This window comes from Malaclemys terrapin, chromosome 10, assembly GCF_027887155.1.
Source record: "Malaclemys terrapin pileata isolate rMalTer1 chromosome 10, rMalTer1.hap1, whole genome shotgun sequence".
Lineage (NCBI taxonomy): Eukaryota > Metazoa > Chordata > Testudines > Emydidae > Malaclemys > Malaclemys terrapin.
The window spans coordinates 13,641,653-13,669,527 of NC_071514.1; the positions used below are offsets into that span (position 1 = coordinate 13,641,653).

General features: G+C 46.0%; 1 protein-coding gene across 1 annotated transcript in view; it reads left to right on the top strand.

Moving 5' to 3' along the window:
- The window catches only part of AGBL1 (AGBL carboxypeptidase 1), a 387,636-nt gene that overhangs the window by 191,934 nt on the left and 167,827 nt on the right, over window positions 1–27,875 (top strand). Inside the window, exon 19 of the mRNA XM_054043152.1 lies at window positions 21,387–21,516. Coding sequence (XP_053899127.1) covers window positions 21,387–21,516 — 130 coding nt within the window. The remainder of the gene's footprint in view (window positions 1–21,386; window positions 21,517–27,875) is intronic.

A 27,875-nucleotide genomic window follows, 5' to 3' on the forward strand; every position in this document is an offset into this window, starting at 1 on the left:
ATCTCCCCCTGCATGTCATTTTTACACTTCTGGAGACGCTACAGATACAGCTCTGTTGAAAGTAACACAATTAGGTAGCAACCATTGCCTCTTTTCCTCACCAGCAGAGTGTGTGAAGACTGCCTTCTCTTTGGATGCTTGACTTTCTGAAAGCATCCTTGCTGTAGTGAGTGCAGAGGTTTACACAACATCTCCTCTGAGCCACGTGGCACAACCCCCCGTGCCTGTGACTGCTTGCAGCATTACTATTATTTATTCCTGTATTTAAGTGTTACAATGTGTCTGGCTCTCTAAGAGACACAAATAAGTACATCTCCTGACCAAGGAGTTTACAGCCTGGAAAGAATGTTCTAGAAGGGGCCAGTTGTGGCATTTAGTCGCTGATCTGAGTAAAGGCCGATAGTGCCACACAGCTCCATTGGGATTCAGCGCTGTGAGCCAGATCCGCAGCTGGTGTACATTGAATTCAATGGAGCTATGCCAAATTACACCCACTGAAGAGCTGGCCCTCTGAGTGATGAGACCACAACCATGGCTCGTCCTTGTGTGGGGCTTTCAGGTTGTGGTGGAGAGGCTGTGTGTGCACTCCTCCTCTTGCCCCAAACCCATACATAAGGGAGCAGGACAATTTGGACCTGTGACAGAGTGCTGAGAGCTAGCACTTACTGAAGTCCTGGGAAGGCCTCACGGGAAGAGCAACTGAACTCAGGGCTCAAGCAATTACTGGGGACAACCAATGAGAAAAACAGGGACAGGAGTGAGGGTCAAAGGTTCAAAATCAGCGATCCAGAAGGGGACACCGAGCAGAGAACCCCGGACAGTGCCCGCTGCTCCTTGAAGGTGTGCAGGGAGCCAGCGGACGTGGCCCAGAGGAACTCTGCCCAGATACATGAACCAAGGAAGGAACGGAAATAGGCCCCACAGTTGCAGTGCACCTCCCATCCAATATCCTCCTCCTGGTTTTATAGATGGTCACCTTGGCCAGCGCCAGGAGGAGGTTGACGAGGAGGTCTCATGACTGCATGGGGCCATGGACAGGGTGTGCATAAAGCAGGAGTTGCGGGGAAAAGTGCAGCCAGAACCTGAGGAGAAGATTCTGGAAGAACCAGAAAAGGGGCTGAAACCTGGTGCACTCTAGATAGACGTGCTCCAGGGTCTCCCTGACACTGCAGAAGGGGCAAGTGTCAGGGAAAGGGGGTGAACCACGCCAGGTACACACCTGTGCTCACGGCCCTATGAAGGAGCTGCAAGCTGATATCCCTGACAGGCTGTGGGACCAAGGTGGACTACAGGCCAGCCCATGGGGGGGGGGACGTCCTCACCCGCCACAGGTGCCAGCACTCTGATCACTCTGGCACTAATTAGTTTCTCCAGAAGACTGATTGAGGAATGGAAAGTAATTAGCTCATCAGGCTGGCAGGCTGGGTAAAGGATTAATTAGCCCATCAGCTGAGGACTGATAAAAAGGCACAGGCAAGAAATGCAAGGGGGAGGAACAGGGCTCGGTGTGAGTGTGATCTTATGGAAGGGAGATATCTTCTCCTCTTGGGCCCTGGGAAAAGGGATGATAATACAAGGGGCTCTGGAAATAGTATTGCTGCATGAAATTGTAGAGGTGTTGGTGGAGGGAACTTAAATACCCTGCACAGTGTGGGTACCTAACTGGTAGAGTCTGAGTGTCCTATGTGATGCTTGAGGGCAGGAAAAGATCATGCCCTGTTATAGGACCTTAACTTTCTGCTGAGTTGTACCAAATAGTTCTTCTGATTTTGCTTCTTTTTCAGAGGTGTAAGGTAGAGGTCTTGTAGAAGTGGCCGGAAAAGTTTGTGAAAATGTTCATTAACTTTATTTTCCATACAGCTTTGAAATTTTGTTTTGATGAAAAAATTCCTGCAAGATAGAGGGGTCCTAGACCCCTCTAGCAGGTGGCATTTACCTGGCTCTGTTTGGTAAGACAGTCCCATCATGAAGCTCTTCAAGACTAGTCCTGCACCTAAACTTTTTAAGTGAGCAGAGTAGGACAGTGATTCTTATCTGCAGGATTTTCAGACTCCTTGTTCTTGTGGCTCTATGCAGATCACCGGTCTTTTTTCAAAATCTCCTTGACCCTGTCACCATTGATCACAACACACACACTATCCTTTCTCCTCTGATACACGTCTCCTGAATTATATACCTTTCAAATCTGGAGAACCTTTGGCCCATAGGCTGTGCTCCTGCCCTTTGGAACTCTGCCACAATTCTCTCCACAATTCAGGTAACGGTTTCCTGGTTCACTTTAAGACAGTGTAAAGATGAGAGCCAAAATGCTCACACCTTAGTGCATAGGTTTAGGGTCCAAAGTCCGTTTTCAAGCACCTAGATAAGAGTGGTCTGATTTTCAAAGGTTCTGACCACCTGAAGCACTCACTGAACTTTAGTGGGAGCTGCTGGATAACTCAGTACTTTGAAAAACCAGGCCACTGATTTAAGTATTTAAATAACTTTAGGTACCTGGTTTGAAAATTGGTGCCAATAATTGTGCAAAACCAGCTGAGTTTTGCTCAGACAGGCCTCTGTGAACCATTTTCTTATTTTTGCTTCCGTTTGCATGAGATCACATTGCCTTAGTTCTGTTTTGAATTTTGCAAACCCAAAATCCAAAGCAAGACTGCCAAAATCACCGAGAGTGGCCTGGTTTCCGGGAGAAGCCATTCAGTGCCATTGAGTTTCAAGTGGTTCTTATCAGGAACCATAAATATCTCCCTGGCCTGTGAATCTCAGCCCTGGCTTCACTCAGCACTTTGGCACAAGCTTTCTCAAACCTCAGTTGAGGTTTGTGCTACAGCTGGGAGCTCTTTGGGGGACTCAAGTTTCAGGTTTGCAGTGATTTTGCCTGTTCATGAAATTTTATTTATTACAAATGTTTTGCAGAGCTCTACAAACCCATCAGGTTTCTCTAGCGGATACTTTGTTTTAATAAATGTGTATTGAATGCTTCGTTTAACTTTACTATTGTGAAGTGCCCAGAGACGCTGTGCTTGGATGAGCAGTTATGTAAGTGCAATTTGTTGTCATTTTTTAGTATCAGAATTAGCATTCAGCCGAGGTCGAGAGCCTCACAGTGCATGGGTGTGGGGGGGAAGCAAACAAATGAAAGAAAGCTTAGTGCATCCTCAAGCATTACCCAAACCTTTTGGTTTATCCCCAGCTGTTGGTTCTACTCACTCGCAGATCAATCTCCTGAATGCCCGTCCAACAGCTCCCAGCCAACTCCTGGTGTCTCAGCTCTGACAACACACTCAAAGCTTCGGGCCATGCAAGTGGATGGCCTATTAGTTCAATTTGCTTGAAGTTACAGAATGTAGAACTGTCTCTTTACTTCTATGATGAGGGTTTAACATTTGTTTTAATTAATTATCATTTGAAATGAATGTACTGGTGAGAGGTGTCCCATTGATAGCCCTGGAAACTGAGGTCCTCCAGTTAGCCACAGGACGGGCACAGCCCTGGCCATGTGGTAGCGTCACATGCACAGACGTGAATCTATCACAACTAGCATGGCTCTCCTCTGACCTGGGGCTCTGCACCCAGGGTTGTGAGGGAAGTTTAGTCTACTTGGCCCACTAAGTCCTTAACCTCTCGGCTACAATTGTCCATCAAGGAGTGATGATGGGGTTTATGTATGTAATATTAGTATCCTATTCGTTAGCATCTAGACTGACACTGTCTCCATAGAAGTTATCCTGTACTAGCAAGGGGTTCACATGGAAAGAAGTATTTAACTGAATAGAAAATACATACATCCCAAATTTGCTTTCCGTTATGCATCTGTAACATCTGTTGATGTCACGTAAAACAGAATTGCCCCATAGCCTTTTCTGTTTTCTGGTTCATAGGCTCTGTTACACACAGGCCTGATTCTTTGATATTGCTTTTCTCCCACAAAAGGAAGTCTGTTGGAAAAAAAGAAAAGAAAAACATGTTTTTTCTGGAACTCATGGTTATTCAGTGGAATTCACCCTGCAGAGGTGGAAATCCCCTGCTGGACCGGAGCAATATTAACAAACCAGGATTGCTATGTAGAATTACTAGCCTGGTTTTACCCAGTAAACTGCAGGAAAGTATTATTTCTCTGTAGTGAGAGAGTATTTGCCACTCAAAGAGCCTGTGTATGCTATGTGAGGTTAGCAAACGGGATTTGCTTCAGTAAAGCACACACCAGTCTGGGAATGAGAATTTCCAGTGACACTATAGACATTAGCAATAAGCTAACCACCATTATATTGATTTCATATAATGGCGGATGGAAAACCCCATTCCAACCTGGAGCAAAACTTGGTTCTTCTGCTTTATGCAGTCTCCCTGCCTCCCTTGCAGAGGTAGAGAATGGGCAAATGATGCACTTCATTGTTTCATTTTATTTTGTAGGCTACCACTCAGCATATTTCAGTTAATGCTGCCTTGTCAGAGCTATAATTTACTTACAGGGGTAGTGTACTGTGTCTTCCCATATGTCAGCCAGAGGCCAATTCTGCTATAAATCACATCACAGCCCCACATACATGTCATTGGGAAGAACGGAGACCCTTTTTTCACTCCAGTACTAAGCTGGATAACTGACCAGCAAAAATACAACAACAGAATCAAATCACCGCATGCCTATTCCTGCTTTGAGAAGGTAGAAAGCATCTGATTTGACTTATGGGCATTGATATCTCATTACCCTCAATATTAGATGACGTATTAGAGCTTAAAAGGTCAGGCCTCTCCATGAGTTCAATAAAAGTTCACCTATCCACCATCACAGCCTTTCACCCCAAGGTGAATCAACATTCTATCTTTGCTCACCCACTAACCAAATGTTTCCTCAAAGGACTCAACAACATTTACCCAGAACTACGTGAGCCTACTACACCATGCGACCTCAGCCTCGTCCTTCGGGCCCTCACCCGTTCCCCATTTGAACCCAGGATGACATGTTCATTACTACAGCTTTCCATGAAAGTGGCATTCCTTGTGGCAATTACATCTGCCAGATGTGTAGGAGAGCTGAGGGCCCTCATGGCAGATCCCCCATGCACAGCCTTTTTTAAAGACCGCACCTCAAGTTTTTAGTGAAAGTCATCTCAGTTTTCCACCTTAACCAACCCATTTACCTACTGACATTCTACCCCAAACCCCACATAGATAGAATGCAGTTTGTGCTTCAAACTCACGATGTATGGAGGGCATTGGCCTTTTACATAGACAGAACAAGGCCATTTTGTAAATCACCCAGACTGTTCCAAAGGGAGTGCCATATCTAAACAAGGACTCTCCAAGTGGATCTCTGATTGCTTAAAACTATGCTCTCATCAGTGTGACCGCCAACCCCCCAAGGGGATTTGCATGCATTCCACCTGAGCACCATCGGCCTCCACTGCTTTCCTGAACAATGTACCCATCATGGACATTTGTAGAGCTGCTACCTGGGCCTCAGCCCACACCTTTACACAGCATGATGCATTAGAGCAACAGGCAACATCTGATACCTTGTTCGGACTCTCTGTACTGTCATCTGTCATGACTTCAACTCTGAAGCTCCCTCCTTCCACCAGAGGGCACTGCTCTGAAGTCACCTAAAGTGGAGCATCCACAGGGACAGCACTCGAATAAGAAGAGAAAGTTACTCACCTTGTGCAGTAATGTAGGTTCTTTGAGATGTGTGTCAATGTGGGTGCTCCACTACTCTCCCTCCTCCCCTCTACTTTGGAGTTTCTTACTCAGTCTCTGCAGTAGAGAAGGAACAGAGGGGGGCATTGGTCGCACAGCATCAGTTAACTGCCTGAAGCAGCACGAGATGGGGACCGTGCATGTGTGACCCAACCGGGTACTGCTACCAAAAGTCTCTGAGTATGAGTGCAGGGGTGCACGAACATCTGAAGTGGAGCATCCACAGGAACACACATCTCGAAGAACCTACGTTACTGCACAAGGTGAGTAACTTTCTCATCCCAGCATCCCATATTCCAGAGCAGCATCTGGCCTTCAAGTTGACAATGTACCCCTGGGCTGGACAAAGGTTGGCTCTCCCTCTGTTAGGTCATTTCTACTCTGCTACCTAATCCAGAGTAGTTGCCAACAAAAGTTTTGAGAAGGGGGATGAACTTAATGATTTGGAGTGATACTACTGATAAAGTTATCACAGTGCATGACTGGGCTTACCCCAGTTGACAAGTGGTGACTTTAGCTTCTCCCACTTCTGTCTCCTCCTTCCTGGTCTCTCTCTGCTCTGTTTACTGTTTTCAGTCCCAGTTCACTGCCCTGCTCTGTTGTGGGATGGCATCTCCTGTAACCCACTGACACTTTCAGTCAGGTTGCAGTGCAAACCCTTGGGGCACCTATTTAGAACTGCAGGTTTCCAATCTGTGCTCTTCTATTGGGTGATGCTCGGGCTGAGAGTGGGCTGGTACGGCATACTGGTAAGAAGTGGCTGCCGGTATCGGCCCATACGCAGCTGACGTTAAAGTGTTGCCACGGCAGCGCTTTAATGTCGCTACTCCTTTTGCCCTCCCCGCCTCTGTCGTCGACCCCGCCAGGGGTGTGTGTGTAAAAGGGGCAGCTGCCCTAGGCCCTTTTAAATTGCCACTGGAGCCCCGGGTGGCGTGGGCCAGGCAGCGTGGACGGATTGGCTGGGGGAGGCTGACCCCCAGATCCTCCCCTTCCGCCCGAGGCCCAGCCCCTTCCAGGGGCCCGGAGTCAGGCTCCCCATACCAGTAATTCCTCTGTGCTACTTTCACCCCTGGTGGTGATATGCTTAGCTGGATCATGGAAATTAGAGATAGAACAAAAACATGCGAGGTCATGCCTAGTTCATCCCAGCAGAGGCCCATGAAGGCGTGGGTTCTTGCATATTTCTCATTGTTGTGTTCTGTGCAGTGTCTTACCCATCACTGTTGAACCAAGGACATCTTTAGAGGTCTGAGATTGAGCTTTGTGGTTCCCAGTAGCTGCTGAGATAGCTTTGTTTCCCTTCCAGTGACCTGTGAAATGCCCTAAGGAGGATTAATGATCAGGTACCCCAGAGGGAGTCATGCCTCTGGGGCTTCTTGGCTGGTTTGAAATTTTTGGTCGAGTGAAACGAGATCTCAGCAGAGCTGTCATCAAATCCTCTTTTTTGTTTTTTTACATGACTTTAGAGTGTAGCCCTTTTCCGTTGATCTCCTTTATATCTTTGCTTGTTCTCCTTTGATGGACTGCTTTGCTCTTCTTTGTTATTTAGTGTGGACTAGGATTTAAATTAGGGGTCTAGGACTCACAATTTTTAGGATTTATCTACACACAGAAATTAAACTGATATAACCAACAGGTTTTAAAATCAACTCAGTTAAATTGGTACAACCCTGTGTATGGACAATTTAGCTTAAGCCTGTTAGGAATCATGTAAAGATAAATGGATATAAACCAATAAATCAATTGAAGAGTATCCACACAGGAGTTTGCACAGGTTTAAGTAAATCTGTTTAAAAACACAATCCGGGTTGAACCTGTACAACTCTGTGCTCCCTGGTTTTAGGTTCTGTTCCTGGTTTTATGACTGACTGACTGACTTTTTAACCCTGGGTGTGTCATTTCATCTTTCACTACAGCCATTGTAAAACTGGGATTTGCTGGCCTGTCTTCCATGGGGGTTAGAGAGACAAGTTGGGTGAAGTAATATCTTTTACTGGACCAATTTCTCTCGGTGAGAGAGACAAGCTTTCGAGATCAAGAGGAAGAGCTTTGTGTGGCTTGAAAGCTTGTCTCTCTCACCAACAGAAGTTGGTCCAGTAAAAGATATTACCTCACCCACCTTGTCTCTCTAATGTCCTAGGACCAACACGGCTACAGCTACACTACATATTCCATGAGGGTTATAAGTAGAGCTGGTTGGAACATGTTTTTGGGGTCTTTTTCATGGAAAATTCTGACTTTTCAGTGAAAAACTGAAAACTTTCAGCTGAAAACATTTGGTTTAAACCCAAAAATTTCTATTCAGAAATGACACCATAATGCCTCATGGGAGTTGTAGTTCGAATGCCTCATGCCCCCCAGATCCCTCTGTAGGCCGGACTTCCGAACCAGACTACATCTGTGATGGTGCACCACAAACTCCTCTCCTGCTGAGCCATGCTCATAGGAGTCCCTGACTGTGTAATGTGTCATGGGAGATGTAGCCCAGTCAGGGACTCAGTTCAGAGAAAACTGGAGCATGAAGCACCTTAACCACAACTCCCATGATGCACCATGGCAGCATTTCCAAATCAATTGTTTTGTGTTTGTTTGTTTTTCAACTGAAACATTTTTTGGTGGTGGGGGGGTTGAAGGGGTTGGCCAAAAAACAAAAATTACTTTGGCTTGCAGATGTTTGATCCCCATTTAAAAGTCCGAAATTTCTGCAGAAAGCAGACACTCTTTATGAAAAAAATAGTTTTCTCGCAAACCTAGTTTTCTGTCAAAAAGCAGTTTTCATCGAACACTTTGTTTTAAGGCTTTTTCAGTCATGATACAATAAGCACTTTGCGACCCTGAGAGGCGAGGCAGTAGAGAAGTGCAATGTCCAGTTATTATCAGTGGGGTTTTTTGTGTAGCAGTTCAGCTGCATGGGAAGTATAAGAGATGCATGAATGGGGCTTGTTTCACCATTACCCTACACCTTGTATTCTCATTTTCACCTCTGGAAAGTGAGTGCTCAGTGGATGTAACACCTTATCACTTGGATTTGGTAATGATTTGCAAATTCTTTGCCCAAGGTGCTGAGCCCAATGCGTGAATCAGCCCCACAGTGTTTAATGCTCAAGGCTGTTGTCCATCATTCAGTGAAATAAATGTGAGTTTGATGGACAAATCTTGTGACAACATTTGCGTGGGACTATGATGTAATATTACCAGTCTGTATTAATACTGTCATCTCGCCTTTTTAGCCAGTCATCTGTACTGTTGCCTCATTTGATTATGACCTTGCTAATATTAGCTGGGGGTGAAGCAGATCTCATTCCGTGTCCCTAACTGGTTTGTAACAAAATTTGACTTAATAAAATGTGTCCATCAAGTCCAAAGGAGGGTTCATAATAAAGGGAGCTGAACAAGGACAGTGACACTGTTACATGCACCAAGCTGAAGGAGCACAGATTCTGTATCATTTATCTTAAGAAGAAAGGATTGTCCATTGTGACAAAATCAGTCAGATGTAGAAGATGAAACACTGAAGGCTCATTAAGTTAATTAGTGGCAGTGCTTAGTTGTAAGGAGGCAAGTGGAAGTTGGCAGAGTGATGCTTTAGAAAAGCATTTGCCCAAGAGGAAGCATTATGCATCGTGAATTCATTCGTGTGTGCCGAAAGGGTAAAATCGTGCTGCTGCTGCCACCCCAACTGGGAAGGAGACCTTCAATGGCATCATTAAACGGTTGGCAGCCAGATGGCACAATTGCCATTCAGGAAGATAAGTACAGATTTGTTCACATGTCATGTAATATCGATGAGAAGGGAGCACAGAAAATCTTCATCCTAAAGGCCTAGCAGTAAACCAGCATGGCAACAAGAGGTCAGTCTCATAACCAGGCTAGAAGCAACAGCCACTCTGCACTCTGTGTGAATCCCTTAGCTGTCCATTGTAACTAAGATAAACTGGGGTTTCCTCTTAGACTATTGATGGTTGCCAGCAGAGGAACTAGAGAATACTGAGGACTATTGAGAAGTTACATTCACTTTCCAGCCTTTGGTTTCATCACCTATTCCTTAGTGTTAGTCCTAGTCCCTAAACAACCATGAAAGTCAGTATGATTGTCGATCATTATAAAAGCAGGCCTGACAGCAGGGTATGCTGCAAGTCGGTTTTGGGACATTGCAGAGCTGTAGGTGGTGGTCCCAGGAGTGGAATAACAGGGTAACTGCAAGTGAGGATTGAGATACATTAGTACACTTATAGGGAGAGCCGCAGTTTAGAATAACACGGGATCCTGCAGATAAGGACTGAAGAGCATTGGTTAGAACTGTGAACGATTCTAAGCCATAACATAGAAAAGGGTGCTGAGGGCCAGGTTGGAGGTGTGTTTGGTTAGCTGTGTGGGGGAAGCTGGTACAGTGGCTGCCTAAACTAGGCACCTTTTTCAGCACTGGAATTCACTGATTTCCCCAAGAAAATGTAATGCTGAAAACAGAAAGGAAGAAGAAAATGCCCGACCTTCCTACGGTTCCTGTTGTATTCCATAAGTAAAGGTTATCCAATTTTCTGACTCCTCCTCTCAGTTGGCACTAATTGGACATCACACTATGTCAGGGATAGGCAACCTTTGGCACGTGGCCAGTCAGGGTAAGCCCCTGGCGGGCCGGGACGGTTTGTTTACCTGCAGCGTCCACAAGTTTGGCAAATCGCAGCTCCCACTGGCCGCGGTTCGCTGCTCCAGGTCAATGGGGGCTGTGGGAAGTGGCACGGGCCAAGGGATGTGCTGGCCGCCCGTCCCGCAGCCCCCATTGGCCTGGAGCGGTGAACCGTGGCCAGTAGGAGCAGTGATCGGCCGAACCTGCAGACGCTGCAGGTAAATAAACCGGCCTGGCCTGCCAGCAGAGTTCCCTGATGGGCTGTGTGCCAAAGGTTGCCGATCACTGCACTATGTGTTGCCATGCTAGCCGTATTAAAGCCAATGCAAACTGAAGATGTGATGGGAGGCATACTCTGAAGGTCCAGCTTGCCCCCAGAATAACCTGGGCATTTTCTTAAGCTAGGACAGGGGTTGGCAACGTTCGGCACGCGGCTCGCCAGGGTAAGCACCCTGGTGGGCCGGGCCAGTTTATTTACCCGCTGACGCGGCAGGCGTTCGGCCGATCGTGGCCCCCACTGGCCACGGTTCACCGTCCCAGGCCAATGGGGGTGGCGGGAAGCCGCGGCCAGCACATCCCTTGCCAGCGCTGCTTCCCGCTGTCCCCATTGGCCTGGGACAGCAAACCGCGGCCAGTGGGAGCCGCAATTGGCTGAACCTGCCGCATCAGCGGGTAAATAAACTGGCCTGGCCCGCCAGGGTGCTTACCCTGGCGAGCCGCGTGCCAAACGTTGCCAACCCCTGAGCTAGGATAACAATGAGAAGGGCTGTCAGTCCTGGAGCTTCATGGTACAATTGAACACAAGACAAGGTCAGGAAAAGGTCCTCTTTCCATCTGCGTGGGTCTATCAGGTGTATTGTAGGGTGTGAGAAAGAGGGGTTATGCCTTTCCCTGAAATATCTTTCATTGACCACTGTAAGAAACAGTATTCTGGATTTGTTGTGGTCCACTGGTCCGTTGCAGTATGGTGACTCCCGTATTCCACTTCTCCTTATGTCTTTTGAGCACAATGTCTATTTTGGCAGCTGTTTCCAGGCAGTACTCTGAGCCCACACTGTGTTGGTTGGTTGTCCTGAGTGAGAAATGAGTCATCCTTGCAGAATCATTGTCAGCTGCCTCTCTAGTATCTGCCATGACACCCCACAACACACCTCTGTCTGTCTCTGCAGTGCATTTCCCTGCTGCTTCAGCAGTGCTGAAACGACTAGCCAGCTGGCTTCTTTTTGCCATGATTATGTGTGGACATTTTATTACTCACATTTCTTTGAGTTGGAAGGAAAGTGAATGGTTACTGGTGAATTGCTAGCTGCAATAATGATGAATGGAAGGGATTCATTCAGCAGTGTCTCCATTCATCCCCTGAGGCTTTTCGTCTGTGTTTCATTTCATACAATCTAATGCACATTGATATCTCTTGGCAAACTGAGAGCATCACCTTCTCTACTCCTTGGACTAGCTGGAGGGGGGGTCACCCTATAGCTCACTCCAGTGAAGCCCCCTCACTAGCCCAGGTGCAGCACTGATGGGTTCCATACGGAGCTGTAATCAGCCCACCTACTTCGCTGGAAGGATGGTTTCCCCTATGGAAAGAAATACAGTGATGGCCCAGAGCACAGCAGGAACACCCAGATCAAGCTGTCAAGTCTTTGATCAGAAAGGTTCCCCCCTCACAGTCATGGGACACAGGAACCTCGAAGCACATCCAATCAGTTGTCACCCTATTGTGGACGTACCAAAACACACCCAAATATCTAATGACCACATACTCTCCTGCGCGTCATTTAATATAGTTCTGCACTAAATTACTTTCAATATAAACATTCATTTTTTTCCCTCGCTATTCTGTGAATTAAAAGCACAAAGATCAAGGTGAATTGTGCAATTAATCACCTCCCCTGCTCTATGTGAGTGCTCAGATGCACATACAACAGCCCTCTGCGGGTATGTCTACACTGCAATTGGACACCCGTGGATGGCCCACACCAGCTGACTCAGACTCAGGGGGCTTGGGCTGTGGGGCTGTTTAATTGCAGTGTTGACATTCCAGCTCGGGCTGCAGCCCAAGCTCTGGGACCCTCCCACTTTGCAGGGTCCTTGAGCCCGGGCTGCAGCCTGAGCCAGGATGTTTACACTGCAATTAAACAGCCCCACAGCTGGACCCCCGTGAGTCTGAGTCAGCTGGTGTGGGCCAGCCACTGTTTTTTAATTGCGGTGTAGACATAGTCCTAGAGACTGGAAGGGTGTGCCATTCCTACCCTGCTTCTAACTCAGCATAAACACAAGCGATCTGGTCCAAACTCAGTTCCTGGCTGTTATTTGTCTTTATTGTTAACTTAACAGCAAATATAAAACTCCATGTAATCTTCTTCCTGAGCATGGGTGTTCCTAGAGTTTTTCCTCCATCCCCAATTCCTTCTGCTTCAGAGAAACCCTTTTGTATTCTTAGGTAGAGTTAATAGATCCACCCACTTGGGCTGCCTAGGTGTCAACAGAATAGCTCTGCATCTCTGTGCAGGGTCATAGCACCTGACCACCCGTCATAGTCAAGTCAAATAATGCAAGCTGACCTTTGGGTGCCAGCCATCCTGAAATATGAGTATTTGTCCTCGTTTCCTCAGCCCGGTCCCACTTCCAGTCTTGCAGGATAATGAAAGAGCCCTGAAGTTAATTGGGGCTGTTGCATGGTGCTAAGTGACATCTCATTGCACCATCATGACACAGCATCTGTGCAGTGACACAGCATCACAATGCAGATGCAGAAATGTTGAAGACAGTTGGGCTCTTCCTAGTGTGGAGACTTAAAGGGAGGACTGGGAATTAGAGCGAGAGACTATCCATGTCCTTCTAACATATTCCTCAAGATCATGAGTAATAGTCTTACTGGAGATGCCCCTTTCCTCCGATTTCTTGGGATCTGTCTCACTGGAAACACAATACGGAAATCTGTCAAGCAATATTATGGATTCCTATTTTCCCTGTTCTAAGCATTCGCAGTAACAACACCAAACCACCAGAATGCAGATTCTGTTTTTGTTCTTCCTTCTTGGCAGTAGTTATTTATAAAGCCCAAGATGCTGTGCCTGGTTGAGGCTGTCCCACGCTGCTCAAAGGCATCCTGCTTTTTACGTGCATCTACTTCCCTTTATAGATATTCTTACCCGGTATCAGCACTGCCTTCTGTTATTAGGATGTGCAGTGAATGGTGATGCTGCTTTCTAAATATCAAACACAATGAATCCCTTTAGCTTTTATAGCTCACTGTGCCCCAGGTGTTGTTATTATCGGACCTGACATCATTCACTCGATATACTGGGCCCTGTCTTTCCAGTTATCTGTAATGGACAAGAGATTTTGAGTCATTTTATCTTGAAATCGCAGCAACATTTTCTCTTTAAAAAGTGACTTGTTTCTCTCTCCCTCTCCATTTCTTCCTCTCTCACCCATTTAATCTCTTTCACTTTTTGTTTATCCCCGTGTGTCTCTTTCCTTCGTGTCTCTATTTATATCTCACTCTCTCTGTATTTTTTCTTTTCCTCTCTTCCTTTCTCTTTACCTCTCTCCTTCTCCATTTCTTTCTCTGTCTCTCCCTTTCTATCAATAGGCCTGATCCAAAGGCCTATAGGAGTCAGTGGAAGGACTTCAGTGAGTTTTGGAGTGGGGCCTGTGTAGTTCTCTGTCTTTCATAAGAAAATAAGAACGGTCATACTGGGTCAGACCAAAGGTCCATCTAGCCCAGTATCCTGTCTTCTGACAGTGGCCAATGCCAGGTGCCCCAGAGGGAATGAACAGAACAGTGAATCTCCCCATCAGTCCTCTCCATACAGCCAGAATGCACTGCAGTTAGAAGCCAAGGTGCTTAATGGCTTTCTTAAAGAGAAAGATGGTTTAAACCAGTACAGCAGACATTAAGTACCTCTGCATATGGGGTGTGTAGAAGAAGGCTTGATCATACTTTAGTTTCTGTGATTGCTCATCAGCATACTATGTGTCCCACTATGGTAGGGCCATGTTGATTTCTAAATGTATTACCAAGAAGGTAGGGTCTTTATGGCCCCCAGGTAGGACCTCATTCCTCAGAACTTGCTGCTCATGAGCTCAGCATGAGTAGGTTTTGCACCTGTGGCCGTGTCTCATAGACTCATAGACTCATAGACTTTAAGGTCAGAAGGGACCATTATGATCATCTGGTCTGACCCCCTGCATGCTGCAGGCCATAAAAGCGTCCCTACCTCTTCCCTGGACTCTGCTGTTGAAGTCCCCAATCCTGTTTTTAGTGACTTCAATCGGCAGAGACCCTCCTGCTAGTGATCCCTGCCCCATGCTGCGGAGGAAGGCGAAAAACCTCCAGAGGCTCAGCCAATCTGCCCTGGAGGAAAATTCCTTCCCGACCCCAAATATGGCGATCAGTAAGACCCCGAGCATATAGGCAAGAGTCTCCAGCCTGACCCCTGTTAGCCATTTTACTATTTACCTACCATTGCTTGGTTTTCCTTGACTACTATGTTTTACCATTAAACCATTCCCTCCATAAACTTATCTAACTTAATCTTAAAACCAGACAGGTCCGTCGCCCCCACCGTTTCCCTCGGAAGGCCGTTCCAATATTTCACCCCTCTGACGGTCAGAAACCTTCGTCTAATTTCAAGCCTGAACTTCCCCACGGCCAGTTTATATCCATTCGTTCTCGTATCCACATTAGTACTAAGCTGGAATAATTCCTCTCCCTCCCTTGTATTAATCCCTCTAATATATTTAAAGATAGCAATCATATCCCCCCTCAGCCTTCGCTTTGTCAGACTAAACAACCCAAGCTCCTCTAGTCTCCTTTCATACGACAGGTTTTCCATTCCTCTGATCATCCTAGTGGCCCTTCTCTGCACCCGTTCCAGTTTGAGTTCATCTTTTTTAAACATGGGAGACCAGAACTGCACACAGTACTCCAAATGGGGTCTCACCAGCGCCTTGTACAACGGAAGCAGGACCTCCTTATCCCTACTAGATATACCTCTCCTAATGCATCCCAAGACAGCATTGGCTTTTTTCACCGCCACGTCACATTGCCGACTCATAGTCATCCTGCGGTCTACAAGGACCCCTAGGTCCTTCTCCTCTTCCGTTACTTCTAACCAATGCGTCCCCATCTTGTATCTAAAATTGTTATTAGTCATCCCCAAATGCATCACCTTACACTTTTCACTATTAAATTTCATCCTATTTCTGATACTCCAATTCACAAGCTCATTCAAGTCTCCCTGCAGAATATCCCTATCCTCCTCCGAATTTACAACGCCTCCCACCTTCTTATCATCCGCAAACTTTATCAGCCCACTCCTGCAATCGGTTCCGAGGTCAGTTATAAATAGATTAAATAAAATGGGTCCCAAAACCGAACCTTGAGGCACTCCACTAGTAACCTCCCTCCAACCCGACAGTTCACCCTTTAATACAACCCGCTGCATTCTCCCCATTAACCAATTCCTTATCCACCTCTGGATTTTCATATCGATCCCCATGTTTTTCAGTTTAACCAATAATTCCTCATGGGGTATAGTATCAAACGCTTTACTGAAATCCAGGTATATTAGGTCCACTGCATTTCCCTTATCTAATAAGTCCGTTACTTTCTCAAAGAAGGAGATCAGATTCGTTTGGCACGATCTGCCCTTCGTAAAACCATGTTGTAATTTATCGCAATTGCCATTAACCTCCAAGTCCTCAACTAGTTTCTCTTTCAGAATTTTCTCTAACACCTTGCACACTACAGATGTTAAACTAACAGGCCTGTAGTTACCCGGATCACTTTTTTTCCCTTTCTTAAAAATAGGAACCACATTAGCTATTCTCCAGTCTAACGGGACCACCCCTGAGTTTACAGATTCATTAAATATTATCGCTAATGGGCCTGCTATTTCCCGCGCCAATTCCTTCAATATTCTCGGATGAAGATTGTCCGGTCCTCCCGACTTAGCCCCATTAAGGTGTTCAAGTTTTATTTCTACTTCGGATACGGTAATCCCCCATCCTGAATGCCCCTCTGTAGTGGTGCTAGTTTCCCTAATACCTTCATTGGCCTCATTAAACACCGATGCAAAATATTCATTGAGATATTGCGCCATGCCATGTCACTTCCTATTCCCTGGTTTCATTTTTCTGGCTGCTCATCTGCTTGAACATTTCTGGGATGCCTAAAAACCAAAATCTGGAACCGCTGCCCAACAGCAGGCCCTGTTGTGCTGATGGAGAATGAACTTGTTCAGATCCACCTTTTCCCATGGCACCTGCCCTTTTCTTATTTATCAAGGAGACAAGAACTAACTCAGCACTACATCGGGGCAGACTTATATCCATTCACAGACATATCCGTAGTACGAACCAGAGGATCTCTTGTCTTCAAATGCCTCCATATCCTCTGTTGTATAAATTTTCACCTGTGCTTTCTCATGAGTCACATAGATACCCCTCATTGTATATTGGGGACGGTGAGGAGTGTTTTTTTTCCTTCACCAATGGCATGAGCACACAATTATCACAAGGAGGAGGAAAGGAGAAATGGTTCCTCCGAGACTGTCTTCTTTCCCACAGCTCCTTCTGGTAGCTACGCACTGCCCCTTATTCAATGGCTCTCTCTAGACCAGTGTTTCCCAAACTTGGGACGCCGCTTGTTTAGGGAAAGCCCCTGCCGGGCCGGGCCGGTTTGTTTACCTGCTGCATCCGCAAGTCCGGTCGATCGCAGCTCCCACTGGCCGCAGTTCGCTGCTCCAGGCCAATGGGAGCTGCTGGAAGCGGCGGCCAGTACGTCCCTCAGCCCGCGCCACTTCCAGCAGCTCCCTTTGGCCTGGAGCAGTGAACCGCGGCCAGTGGGAGCCGCGATTGCCCGAACCTGCAGATGCAGCAGGTAAACAAAGCGGCCCGTCCCGCCAGGGGCTTTCCCTAAACAAGCAGCGTCCCAAGTTTGGGAACACTGCTCTAGATCATAGAGATTCCCCAGTGTTTAAACATAGAAGAGCTAAGAGAACATGGATCAAAGGCCAATGCATAGGATCAGGTTTGTGAACAACAAAAGTGTGTTTACCAAGGATTTAATGTATGGATAACACATTTGATTGAAACTCTAACAAATAGCTGAATTACAGCTAACCCGTACAAAGACACACAGAGCAGACTTTTTTTTTTTTCATGTTGGAAATCTTTCAGAGGCAAATGCTTTCATTGTTTCCGTTAAGTTCCAGCTAGTCCTAGCCAAGGTGGCAAGGACTCTTGCTAAGGGAAGAAGACACAAAGCATTTACAGCAAATCAAGTAACTTGGAGATGCAAGGTAATGAACACCTTTGATCTGAGAAGCGAATTTCATTGAATTCTGGCAAACACACAAAAGCCAGTCTTGGCTTCCCACTCCTTTTATTTGTTATCAGTACTTGAGATCAGCTTAATATTTTACCTTCACCCTTGGCTGCCGAGCATAAGGGACAAAGCTCTTATCGGCAAATGTCATCGGTAGTAGGAGAGGGAGAGAAGAAAGGAAGAAAATAGGGAAGAGGGATGGCATGAAGCAGTAACCCAAAGGCAGTGACTATGGACTGACAGGCAATACTGCTAATATTTAAAGACAGTTTAAAAGAGCAAAGGTAGTAATGATTGAAAAGAGGAGACTGAATTCAACTGTCCCACTCCTGTCCCCATGCACAGGCCCTTATTGGTTGGCAATGTGTTGTTTTACACACTCATGGCATAACCATCGCTTTGTAATGAACTACCGTGGAGACACATGCTATCCATTGAGAACAATTGTACTGAACAAGGGCTTCTGGATTTTTTTTAAAAGCAGTTGTACTAAATGTAATGAGCTAATAATAAGCATTCACCAGGAGGGTTGTAAATTTGGTGAGCTCAGATAATCTTGAACTCGGATCTAAGAAAAGCCCTAACTTGTATCAGTGCAACACAATTTGTGAGTTGCAATCTTGGTGAGAGTGAAACCTTCGCAAGGATGTAAGGATATTCTGAACTAAAAGGAATTCACTGCAGGAGGGTTAGCTCAGAGCTGTATATTTGCACTGAAATATACAAAGTCTGCTCCACTCAATCAAACAGTTTAAGCGATATATTACAAGCAAGGCCCTGTGTACTCTGCGTCACTGTGGGACCAGACTCCATGGCAAGAGCTACTAAATTCTGTGGCTTTGGGTTACATTCTCTCCTTGGATTTGGCGAGCCGCTCCCACTGGTAGAAGTGATTGGGAGTTTTTCATAGAAATGTTTTTTTTCTTTCAATAGAAAATGTGATTTCCATTCAACTGAAATTTTCTGTAAGAAAAATGTCAATTTTGCAGAATGTTTTCTGACAGAAAACTTGAAACAAAATATTAGTGTACAGGTGGTTTGACATTAATCTCTGCATCTGCTTGAGCAGCTTCTGTCCCTCCTGGGAGTAGTAGTTCAATTGTATCATTATCCCCTTGTTCCTTATGAGCTGGGCTTCGCTGGTTGGACTTCATCTCCCATGATGCACTATGCTCCCGGGACTCCCTTCATGCACCATGGTGGCTCAGCTAGAGGAGGAGACTATGGCAGCTCAGGCAAACACAGATTATTGTTGACCCAACCTGAAATGAAAGGTTTCTCTTTGGGAACATTGAAACATTTTGTTTAGACTGAAAATTTTGAAACAATATATTTCATTATTTCTAAATTCAATTTCTTTTGGCATTTTTTATTCTGTGAAAAATATTAATATTTTGATTTTCATGTTGATTCGGAATAAAAATAAATGTCCAAAATATTTCTGTTTCCAATGGGATGGAAATTCTATTTTTTTTATCAGTTATACTCGTTGACTTAAGTGGTCATGGGAGGACATGCCACTCAAGGAAGAATCTGGATCTTATTTTTCCACAGTCACCTGCAAATGGAGTGAGTGCCACCCTGTGCAACCGGTGACTTTTGCATGGTGATATCACTCTTCAGAGGTAGCCTGCTAGCAATGCATTAAGCACCCAGGGGGAAAGCATGGTTGTTCCTCTTAGCAGAGCTGCCACTGTAAAGAAAATGAGGAAAGGTGAGGCTTGGGTTAACTTTATGTGAAGGGCCACAAATGAACATTACACTAGATTGCCAAGTTTTGAGCTAGAAGTTTTTCAGCAGCAGTTATCACACCAGCAAATTCTGGCTTCCAGGGTATTAGCTATTGCAAATGTTTTGCAAATTGCAGAATGAGTAGCAAGGGAACTGTGAATTTAAGGGAAAGGGGAATTTAGGTGACAAAAGCAAAACTGGAATGGATGTTGTGATGTCACCAGAAACCCCAAGGTGGCATCAGAGCCTCGTTTTTCTACATTGTGTGTGTGTATAAATATAACATTCTCTGTGGATTCTACTATTTCTATATGCTTTTTCCTCCTGTCAGGATTCCATTGCTTTTGCCCCTCTCTATAGGCTCTGAATAGGCTTTGGAGCCTCTTCCCTCCAAACATTTTCTATCAAGCACTGATGGTGCTGAAGGTGTGTGCAACGCAACCTAACCGGTGAAATTTAACAGTGTAAAGTCTTGCCTGTGAAATATGAAATCTCATTCATACACACATGATGGTAGTGTGTTTCTACATACTGTGTTGTTAGAGGGCTGGAACATTCAGTGTAGTGGGAGAAATGGTGAAACATGGCATCTCCTGTTAAAGTCAGATGGAGTTGTGTGGCTGAAATTCCATGTGATGTTTAGAATACATACCTTCGAGCACACTCCAGCTCTAGTTTACTAAGCTAACAGTAAGTCTTCTACAGTAGATGTGGTTGATTTGAATATGGTAGATCTTATCATGAATGCAGATCTAATGGCGGGCCTAAACTTTATCAATGCATCACAATTTGCGAATTGCAATCCCAGTTAGAGTTAAACCTTTGTGTAGAGTGAGGATGCTTGGAACTAAAACAAAGTCACTATAAAGGAGATCACTCAGATCTGCATAATTGCACTAAGATATGCAAATTCCCCTCCATGCAATCAAACATCTAGCACAGTGTATTAGCCAGTGAAACAGAACCCGAGAGGAAAGTTCGACTGAGCTAAGGTAAAAGTCTCTTTGGTCCAAACCCCGAGGTCCTTGCTTAGGTTTTACAGTAGTAAGGGCTTACAATGAAGTCAAATTCCCACTAAAGCCAATTGTTTTCTATAATAGTGCTGTATAACCTAAAGATCTTATTGGTTCTTGATATGTGTTTGAGATGGTTGCATTTCTCATGAGTGGAGAAACCATGAATGAGATATTCTGCTCAGGGCCGGCTCCAGGCACCAGCAAAGGAAGCAGGTGCCTGGGGCGGCCAAGCGAAAGGGGCGGCACTCCATCCGTTATTGGGGCGGCACGTCCGGGTCTGCGGCGGCAATTTGGTGGCAGCTCAATCACTTCGCTTCAGTCTTCGGCAGCAATTCGGTGGCGGGTCCTTCACTCCCTCTCTTCCTCTTCAGTGACACTTCAGCGGCAGCTCAATCGTCTTTTTCTCTCTCGCTCTCTCTTTTTTTTTTCCCGCCGCTTGGGGCAGCAAAAAAGCTGGAGCCGGCCCTGATTCTGCTCATCCCATGCAGGTGCCTATAGATTTTCAACTGGGCCTGACTGATTTTCCAGTTCCAATGATAATGACTGATGATTGGGCATTCCTATGCCCCATGTTGGCTTTGGAAAATCCACCCTTTATACCTCCACAGACCATGATGGATTCTGTATTTGACATCAGACTTTAGCAATGTTTTAGAGAGTTTAAAATAAGAGTATTAGTCCTGTTTAATATGAGTGCGTATGTAAATCAAAACTGCGTTCGTTACCTAGAATCTAACTGAGCAGGCCCTGCAGGGAAAGGAAATGGATAATGAATACTTTGCAGATCCCTCTAAAATAAGCTTCTGTGGAGTTTTAGTTCATTCAAGCCCATCTATGAAATCTAGATATATATCTATGAATTAGCCTCGCAAGCTAAGCCTGCCCTAGTACAGGGAGTATCCAGAAACTGCACATTTTGAAACCACAGAGTTGTTTTGTTAGTTTAATTGGGGTGTGTTTTGTCCTGTGATTCCAGCCACCGGTGCTCCTTGAGCGGGGATGACCTGAATAGACAGTGGCTGGCTCCCAGCTGCCAGCTCCATCCAACCATTTACCACACCAAGGGCCTCCTCTACTACCTGTGCAGCATTGGCCGGGCTCCACTGGTGAGTCATTTCCATCTTCCCTTGTATTAATACCCCTGCACTGCTCATTTGTTGCAGCCTTCCCAAAAGACTCCTGTGCTGTACAGTTCAGGTCTAAGAGAGAAGGGGTCTGGGGAGATCTGGAAACATTCCAGTGCTACATTACTCGGGAAGTGGGGAAGAGCTTGGAGACCATCACTTCAGTGGGATATTTTACTGCCTATCAGCCCTTCTAACCAACAACCCTATGTTCTGATGCCCTTGCCCAGTCTGGAGAGCACACTGGCTGGGGGGGCGGGGGGAAGTTTAAGGTTAGGAGAGCTGAAGTTGAGATGTAGTTTCTGGAAGTTCTGTCCCCCAAATCCATGCTATCTGGGATAGCAGAGCCCTGAAGTAACAAATTGCCTGATGACAGGATGCCACATTATACCTACTTGGGATCCCCTAAGTATTTTAGAGGGTTCCTGCAGTTTTTGCTGTGAAGGCAGGCGTCTTAATGCAGTATTTAAAGCAGGAGACTGGGAGTCAGGAGATCTTGATCTGATTTCTGAGCCTGCAACTGGTTCCCTAGGAGATGTTGGGCAAATAACCTCGCCTCTCTGGGCAAAGTGTTCTCCTTTGTAAAATGGGGATTACAATGCCCACCTTTCATAAAGCTCTTTGAGTCTTCAGATGAAAAGTGCTAGATCTGTGCAAAGTATTATCCATCATTAGTGTTTTCTTCAGACCATTGCTGGTGGAGTGGGGAGAGAGTTTGCAAAGATCTCACGGCAGCATAGTAACCAGCCCCGAAAGGGAATGAACTTCTGTGCTTCTCTGTCTTGGGAAGGTAGTCTCCTCTTCTCCCCTTTGGCTGAAAGCCCTCAGCATGAAACGCAGCACGGAGTGGAGAAGAAACCTCCACCAGGCTGGCACTCAGACTAGGTTTGTGATGAGTAAACCAAGGATTTCGGCTTGTGCTCCAACAGCCCCTAGTGGAAAAGGAAAAGGTTTATGTGAACATATGACAAGTGGAAGGCTTGTTTAAAAATATAAATAAACATTAATTAGCCATAAGCATGGCAGCATGCTCCTGTTTCCAGCTGGGACCATCTGAAAGGCAGCTGAGAAACAGCTGAATACTACATGTTGCTCACAGAGTAACAAAGTCGTGGAATGGGCCATTACGTCATCTTCCACCTCCCTAGTCCACTACTGGATATTCAGCCCAGTCAGTGTCGTCGGCCACACTGTCATCTTTTACATACCTCATCTGATTTAGTCCCTGTTTCAACATGTCATTTTATCATGTGCATAATTTTATGCACAAGCTGAAGTCCCATTAGTTTCAGTGCTTTGCTGATCATTTTTGCCATTCACTTCAATGGGAACAGGATGTTTCATAGTTAACAACTAGCCAGTAGCTTTGGGTCTCTGGAAAGGTATCTTAGCTCAAAACTCATCTGTTAACCAGAGACTTTGTTTAATCCTGAGCTGATGGTGTCAAACAAAGACTATGAATGGCTAGCCAGCTACAAAAGCAGTTTCTCCTCTCTTGGTGTTCACACCTCAACTGCTAAAAGAGAGCCTCATCCTCCCTGATTGAACTAACCTCGTTATCTCTAGACTGAGTCTTGCCTGCATATTTATACCTGCCTCTGGAAATTTCCACTACATGCATCTGACAAAGTGAGTATTCACCCACGAAAGCTTATGCTCCAATACGTCTGTTAGTCTATAAGGTGCCACAGGACTCTTTGTTGCTTTTTACAGATCCAGACTAACACGGCTACCCCTCTGATACTTTTTACAAAGCAATTGCTCTATATCTGACCGCTCCGTTCTCCTCCTCTAAGGAATCTGCACACCTTCAAAAGATGAGTTTGGGAACTTAATAATGCTAGACACTAAAAACCATGGACTAAAGAGAAACACTGGTTTTATGGCTCATTACAACAATTTGTGATACACTCTGCTGCCTGCAAAACCTCAGTAGCCCACTTTATTTTAAGTGCTCTCCTACAGCATATCTGAACCCCTTATGCCTAACAATCTGTCCCAACTTGTATTTAGCTCCGACACTCTGGTTACCTTCCCTAGACCTGAAGAAATGCTCCGTGGCGTTCAAAAGCTTGTCCCTTCCCCCAACAGAAGTCAGTCCAATAAAAGCTATTACCTCACCCACCTTGTCTCTTTTTGATTTTCTCGGTATTTTTCATTTTTTAACAAAATTGCTTATTTAACATTTTTGGTTTTAATTTTCCTTTTTTAAAAAAAAAACATTGACAATTTTCATTGGTCTTTTAATCACAAGGAAAGGGGGTTTCAACATCAAAACCAAAACTTGGGAGATAGAAAAAAAAATCACTTTTGAAAATTCCGATCTTTGAAAATGTTTACAAAAAAATTGGAGAAAAAATAATCCCGTGGAAAAGTTATGGGTGGAAAAGTTATGAAGAACCACAAAGAATTGGCCCCTTTTGAAAAAGCCATCTGTGAAACTGTTGTGAAACTTGGTTTCTGTATTCTGACCAGCTGTACTGCACTGTCAGCTGACTCTCCCTATGAGCCTACTGCCAGAGACCGGAATGGGAGAGTGCCCAGGGTGGGTGGGCTGGGACGAAGGTAGGGCTATGAGAAAGGGTCGGCGGGAGGCAGACATACTGCAGTACTTTGGCTCCTTTCTGAGCCCGAGAAGGAATTATGGAGGAGTAAGACATAATTCTTCCCTCTCCCTCTAGTCCTGCTGCTTCATGGCTCCTACCACCAAATCTCCTAAAGCCATAAGCTGAGCCTTTAGCATTCTTTGAAGCCAGTGGGCTCTGCCTGAAATTGATTGAAATGCAGTATTGCCAACCCAAGTGCAATGAGTCAGCCCCCCCAACCATGATAATATTTAGGGATTGTCTTTTTATTTGCCTCTGGTGTCACATTTTCAAGATTTTCTCTGGGGCCACGAGGGCTAGAAACTTTTTTTTTTCTCTCTCTCGCTTTCTTTTTTTAATGAAAGCTGAGAGTTGCAGGGAATAACTTGACTCTGGCAGCCAGGGTCTTAATAAAAATACAGTGAGACTTGTGATAAAAGTGTGAGAGTTGGCAAAAGTGAGTATACTGCCAGTTCTTACCTTGGACTTGACTCATTCCTTGGGGGGTGAGAAGGGTGGCACGTTTTGGAGTCTGATTGTCGACATGAGTTACACTGTCCTCGTTAGAGCAGAGGCTGGTTGCCTCTTACTCCCAGGTTCATTCTCTGTCCACTCTTAGATGTCTTAGTTAGAGCTCTGCTATCAGGCTACAGAGTTGGCTTCTATGTTGGCTTCTATGTCGGCTGAACCAAGAAGGACACCCCAGTGATAGAAAAGGTGGGACTGTCAGGGGGTGAAAGGGAAGTGTTGTAAAGTCACAGGAACATGGGCGGGAACCCCCCCGTCCCTCCATGGAAATCACACAATGAAGTGAGTTTAATCAAAATGAAAACAAGTTTTCAGTGCCTTCTGTACAACTTTCAAATGGAACTGCCCATAAATAGCTACAGTGATACTGACCCTGCTGCCGTTTGAAGCTAATGGCAACTGAAGGGGATAAGGCTCCTTGGGCAGATACTGCAGACAGTCCCACAGTAATCAATGTAGAGCAGTGTTTCTCAAACTGGGGCTGCCGCTTGTGTAGGGAAAGCCTTTGGCGGGCCGGGCCGGTTTGTTTACCTGCCCCGTCCACAGGTCCGCCCGATCGCGGCTCCCACTGGCCGCAGATCACTGCTCCCGGCCAATGGGAGTTGCTGGAAGTGGCGGCCAGTACGTCCCTCGGCCCGTGCCACTTCCAGTAGCTCCCTTTGCCATGGAGCGGCGAACCACGGCCAGTGGGAGCCGCGATTGGCCGGACCTGCGGACACAGCAGGTAAACAAACCGGCCCGGCCCGCCAGGGGCTTTCCCTACACAAGCGGCAGCCCCAGTTAGAGAAACACTGGTGTAGATGATAATCTTGCATTGATGCAGGTGGGTGGGAATGGATCACCTAGCAGGCCCATTTCAGCCCTACCAATTAGGATTCATCTGTGGGATTCTCTAGATGCAAAATTATAGGGCTAGCACCACTCAGGCAATGTTGTTGTCTGACTAGCTGCATATCCCTTAGTACTTTCTAATATGTAAAATAATATTTTAAGCAGATAATGTATGTGCCTTTTGCATGTTGGTAATATGCAGGTAATTGATATCCAGTTGAGCTTAGAGTTCTGCCTCAAAATCGAATGGAAACTATAAAATCCTCTGATATTCATAGGAATAAATTCCACATAGTACCTGTGGTTAACCTAAACTATGACTGAATGTCGCGGATAGCTTAGATGAAACACTAGCTGGAAAAGTGTCTCTCTGTTATTAAAGGACGTAGTAAATGCAGCCATTTGGATGGGGCCATTTTAGGGTAATTGAAAACATCGCAGATGGAGTTACTTCACAGTGCATGGATTACATATAGCCCTGCAAAATATGTGCGCAATCTGAGCGGGCTGCATGTCCAGGGTCTGTGCAAAACTGGGTTGGTTTAATTGGAAATGCTGCCGTTTGTGGATCTGCATCCGATTTCGCAGTGATCACAGTCCTCCCCTGGTCTTCATCATCTAGTGAGAATGGTGTAAATAATGCAGTGGACTCACTGCTGGGAAGCAAGCTGATCTCCATGTGTCAGGAATGAGGGCACAACACTCTGGGGACAGGCGAGCATAGGTGCGAGCGGTGGAGTTCTGTAGGCAGCAGAATCAGGGAATGGACAGGACATGGGCAAGCTTTGGATAACAGACCACCCATGTAAGTTGTTACTTGGGACACTACATTTAATTAGCCAGATAATTAGGGGCTGGTTGAGGACAGCTGGGTGTGGTTCATGCATATTTACATATTAACCCATCACCCCCAATGTGTGCAAGGCTGGGCTGTTTTAAGGGGCTGTCAGAGGGTAGCTGGCCCTTTGACGGGGCCAGGGGCCTACCTCTGACAGGCTTCACAAGGGAGAATGAGGCAATTCTAAGTTCACCTGGGATTGGTCAACTCATTGAGTTACTGAGAGGCAGTTAATTAGGCAGGGAAGCACCTGGCCAAGATAAAAGGAAGCTGCTCCTGGGGTGTTTTCTAGGGGAACAGAAACTCCTAGGGGAGAGAATAATTCCCAAGATGTAGGAAGAGAAGGTTCCTATGGTAAAGGCTTCTCAGGGGGAAGGTGGTGAAGGGTTCACCGGCGAAGGAAACCAAGGAAGAGTGCTTCTGGGTAGGAGTATTTCCAGAAGGCAGGGACTATGAATGCTGAGTCTCAGAGAAACCTGGCTCCCAGAAAAGAATTCACTAGGCAACAGCAGAAGCCCTAGGAAAAAAAGGAATGATATGCTGTCCTGAGGAAGGATTGTCATGGTTCGGTCTCTGTGGGGACTTTGGCCCAAGAGGAGAGACCCTTTCCCAGCTAGTCACAAGAAGTCCCTGGCTCCAGAGGAGTGTCCTGGCTCATGAAGGCCTCACTGGTAAGGGACCTTGGGCATAACTGGGGTTGACACATGAAGGCTGACTTAGCCACTTCTCCCTCCAGCAACGGAGAGATACGGACTCTTTGTGTGATGTTCTGCCTTTGGAGTAGAGTAAACTAGACCCCTGAAGGGAGCTGTTCAATATACAAGCCTCATTGGACTTATTAAAGTCCCCACTCTCAGAAACTGAGGCAGAGATGCAATAGCAAGTGCTGCATCAGACTGCTAGGGGGAGGGCCCCCATTCAGGGGCCTGTGCGAATTAGGTTCCCCCACTCCTACTGAACTAGGCTCCTTTGAAAATCCCAGTCATACTGTGTATAAAAAATGCATACTTTATTTGTATCCTCATTGCCTGCTCTTTGTAGGCGGCATGTTGCCATAGGGCTCAATCCTGTGAGGCACTGAATACTCTGGCCCTGATGCAGCAAAGCCCTTAAACATGTGACTAGTTCCATGTCTCCATATAGTTTAGTACAATGGAGTTTAGTAATGACTGGGTCCCCTGGACACCACCTTATGAGAAATAGTAACAACGTTGTCTAGTGCTGGATGCTGGAAGGAGGAAGTGTTGGAGGTCTGCCTGAGGGTGATGGGATCAGCGGCACTGCTGACCAGGAGCGCCGCCAGCTTTTCTGCCGCTTTAGGCGGTGGAAGGTCCCGCCCCAAAATGCCGCCCCCCACAGAGGTGGCAGAAGGTCCCGCCGCTGAAATACTGCTGCGGTCGCTGCCCCCCCAAATTGTAGCGCCCTAGGTGACCGCCTAGGTCGCCTAATGGGTTGTGCCGGCCCTGCTGCTGGGTGATGTGGGTTTGGTGGCCTGGTTGACATAGCAGGGACAGCTGCATAAAACTCTAATGGGGGAAAGGTATTAACATTTTGTCTTT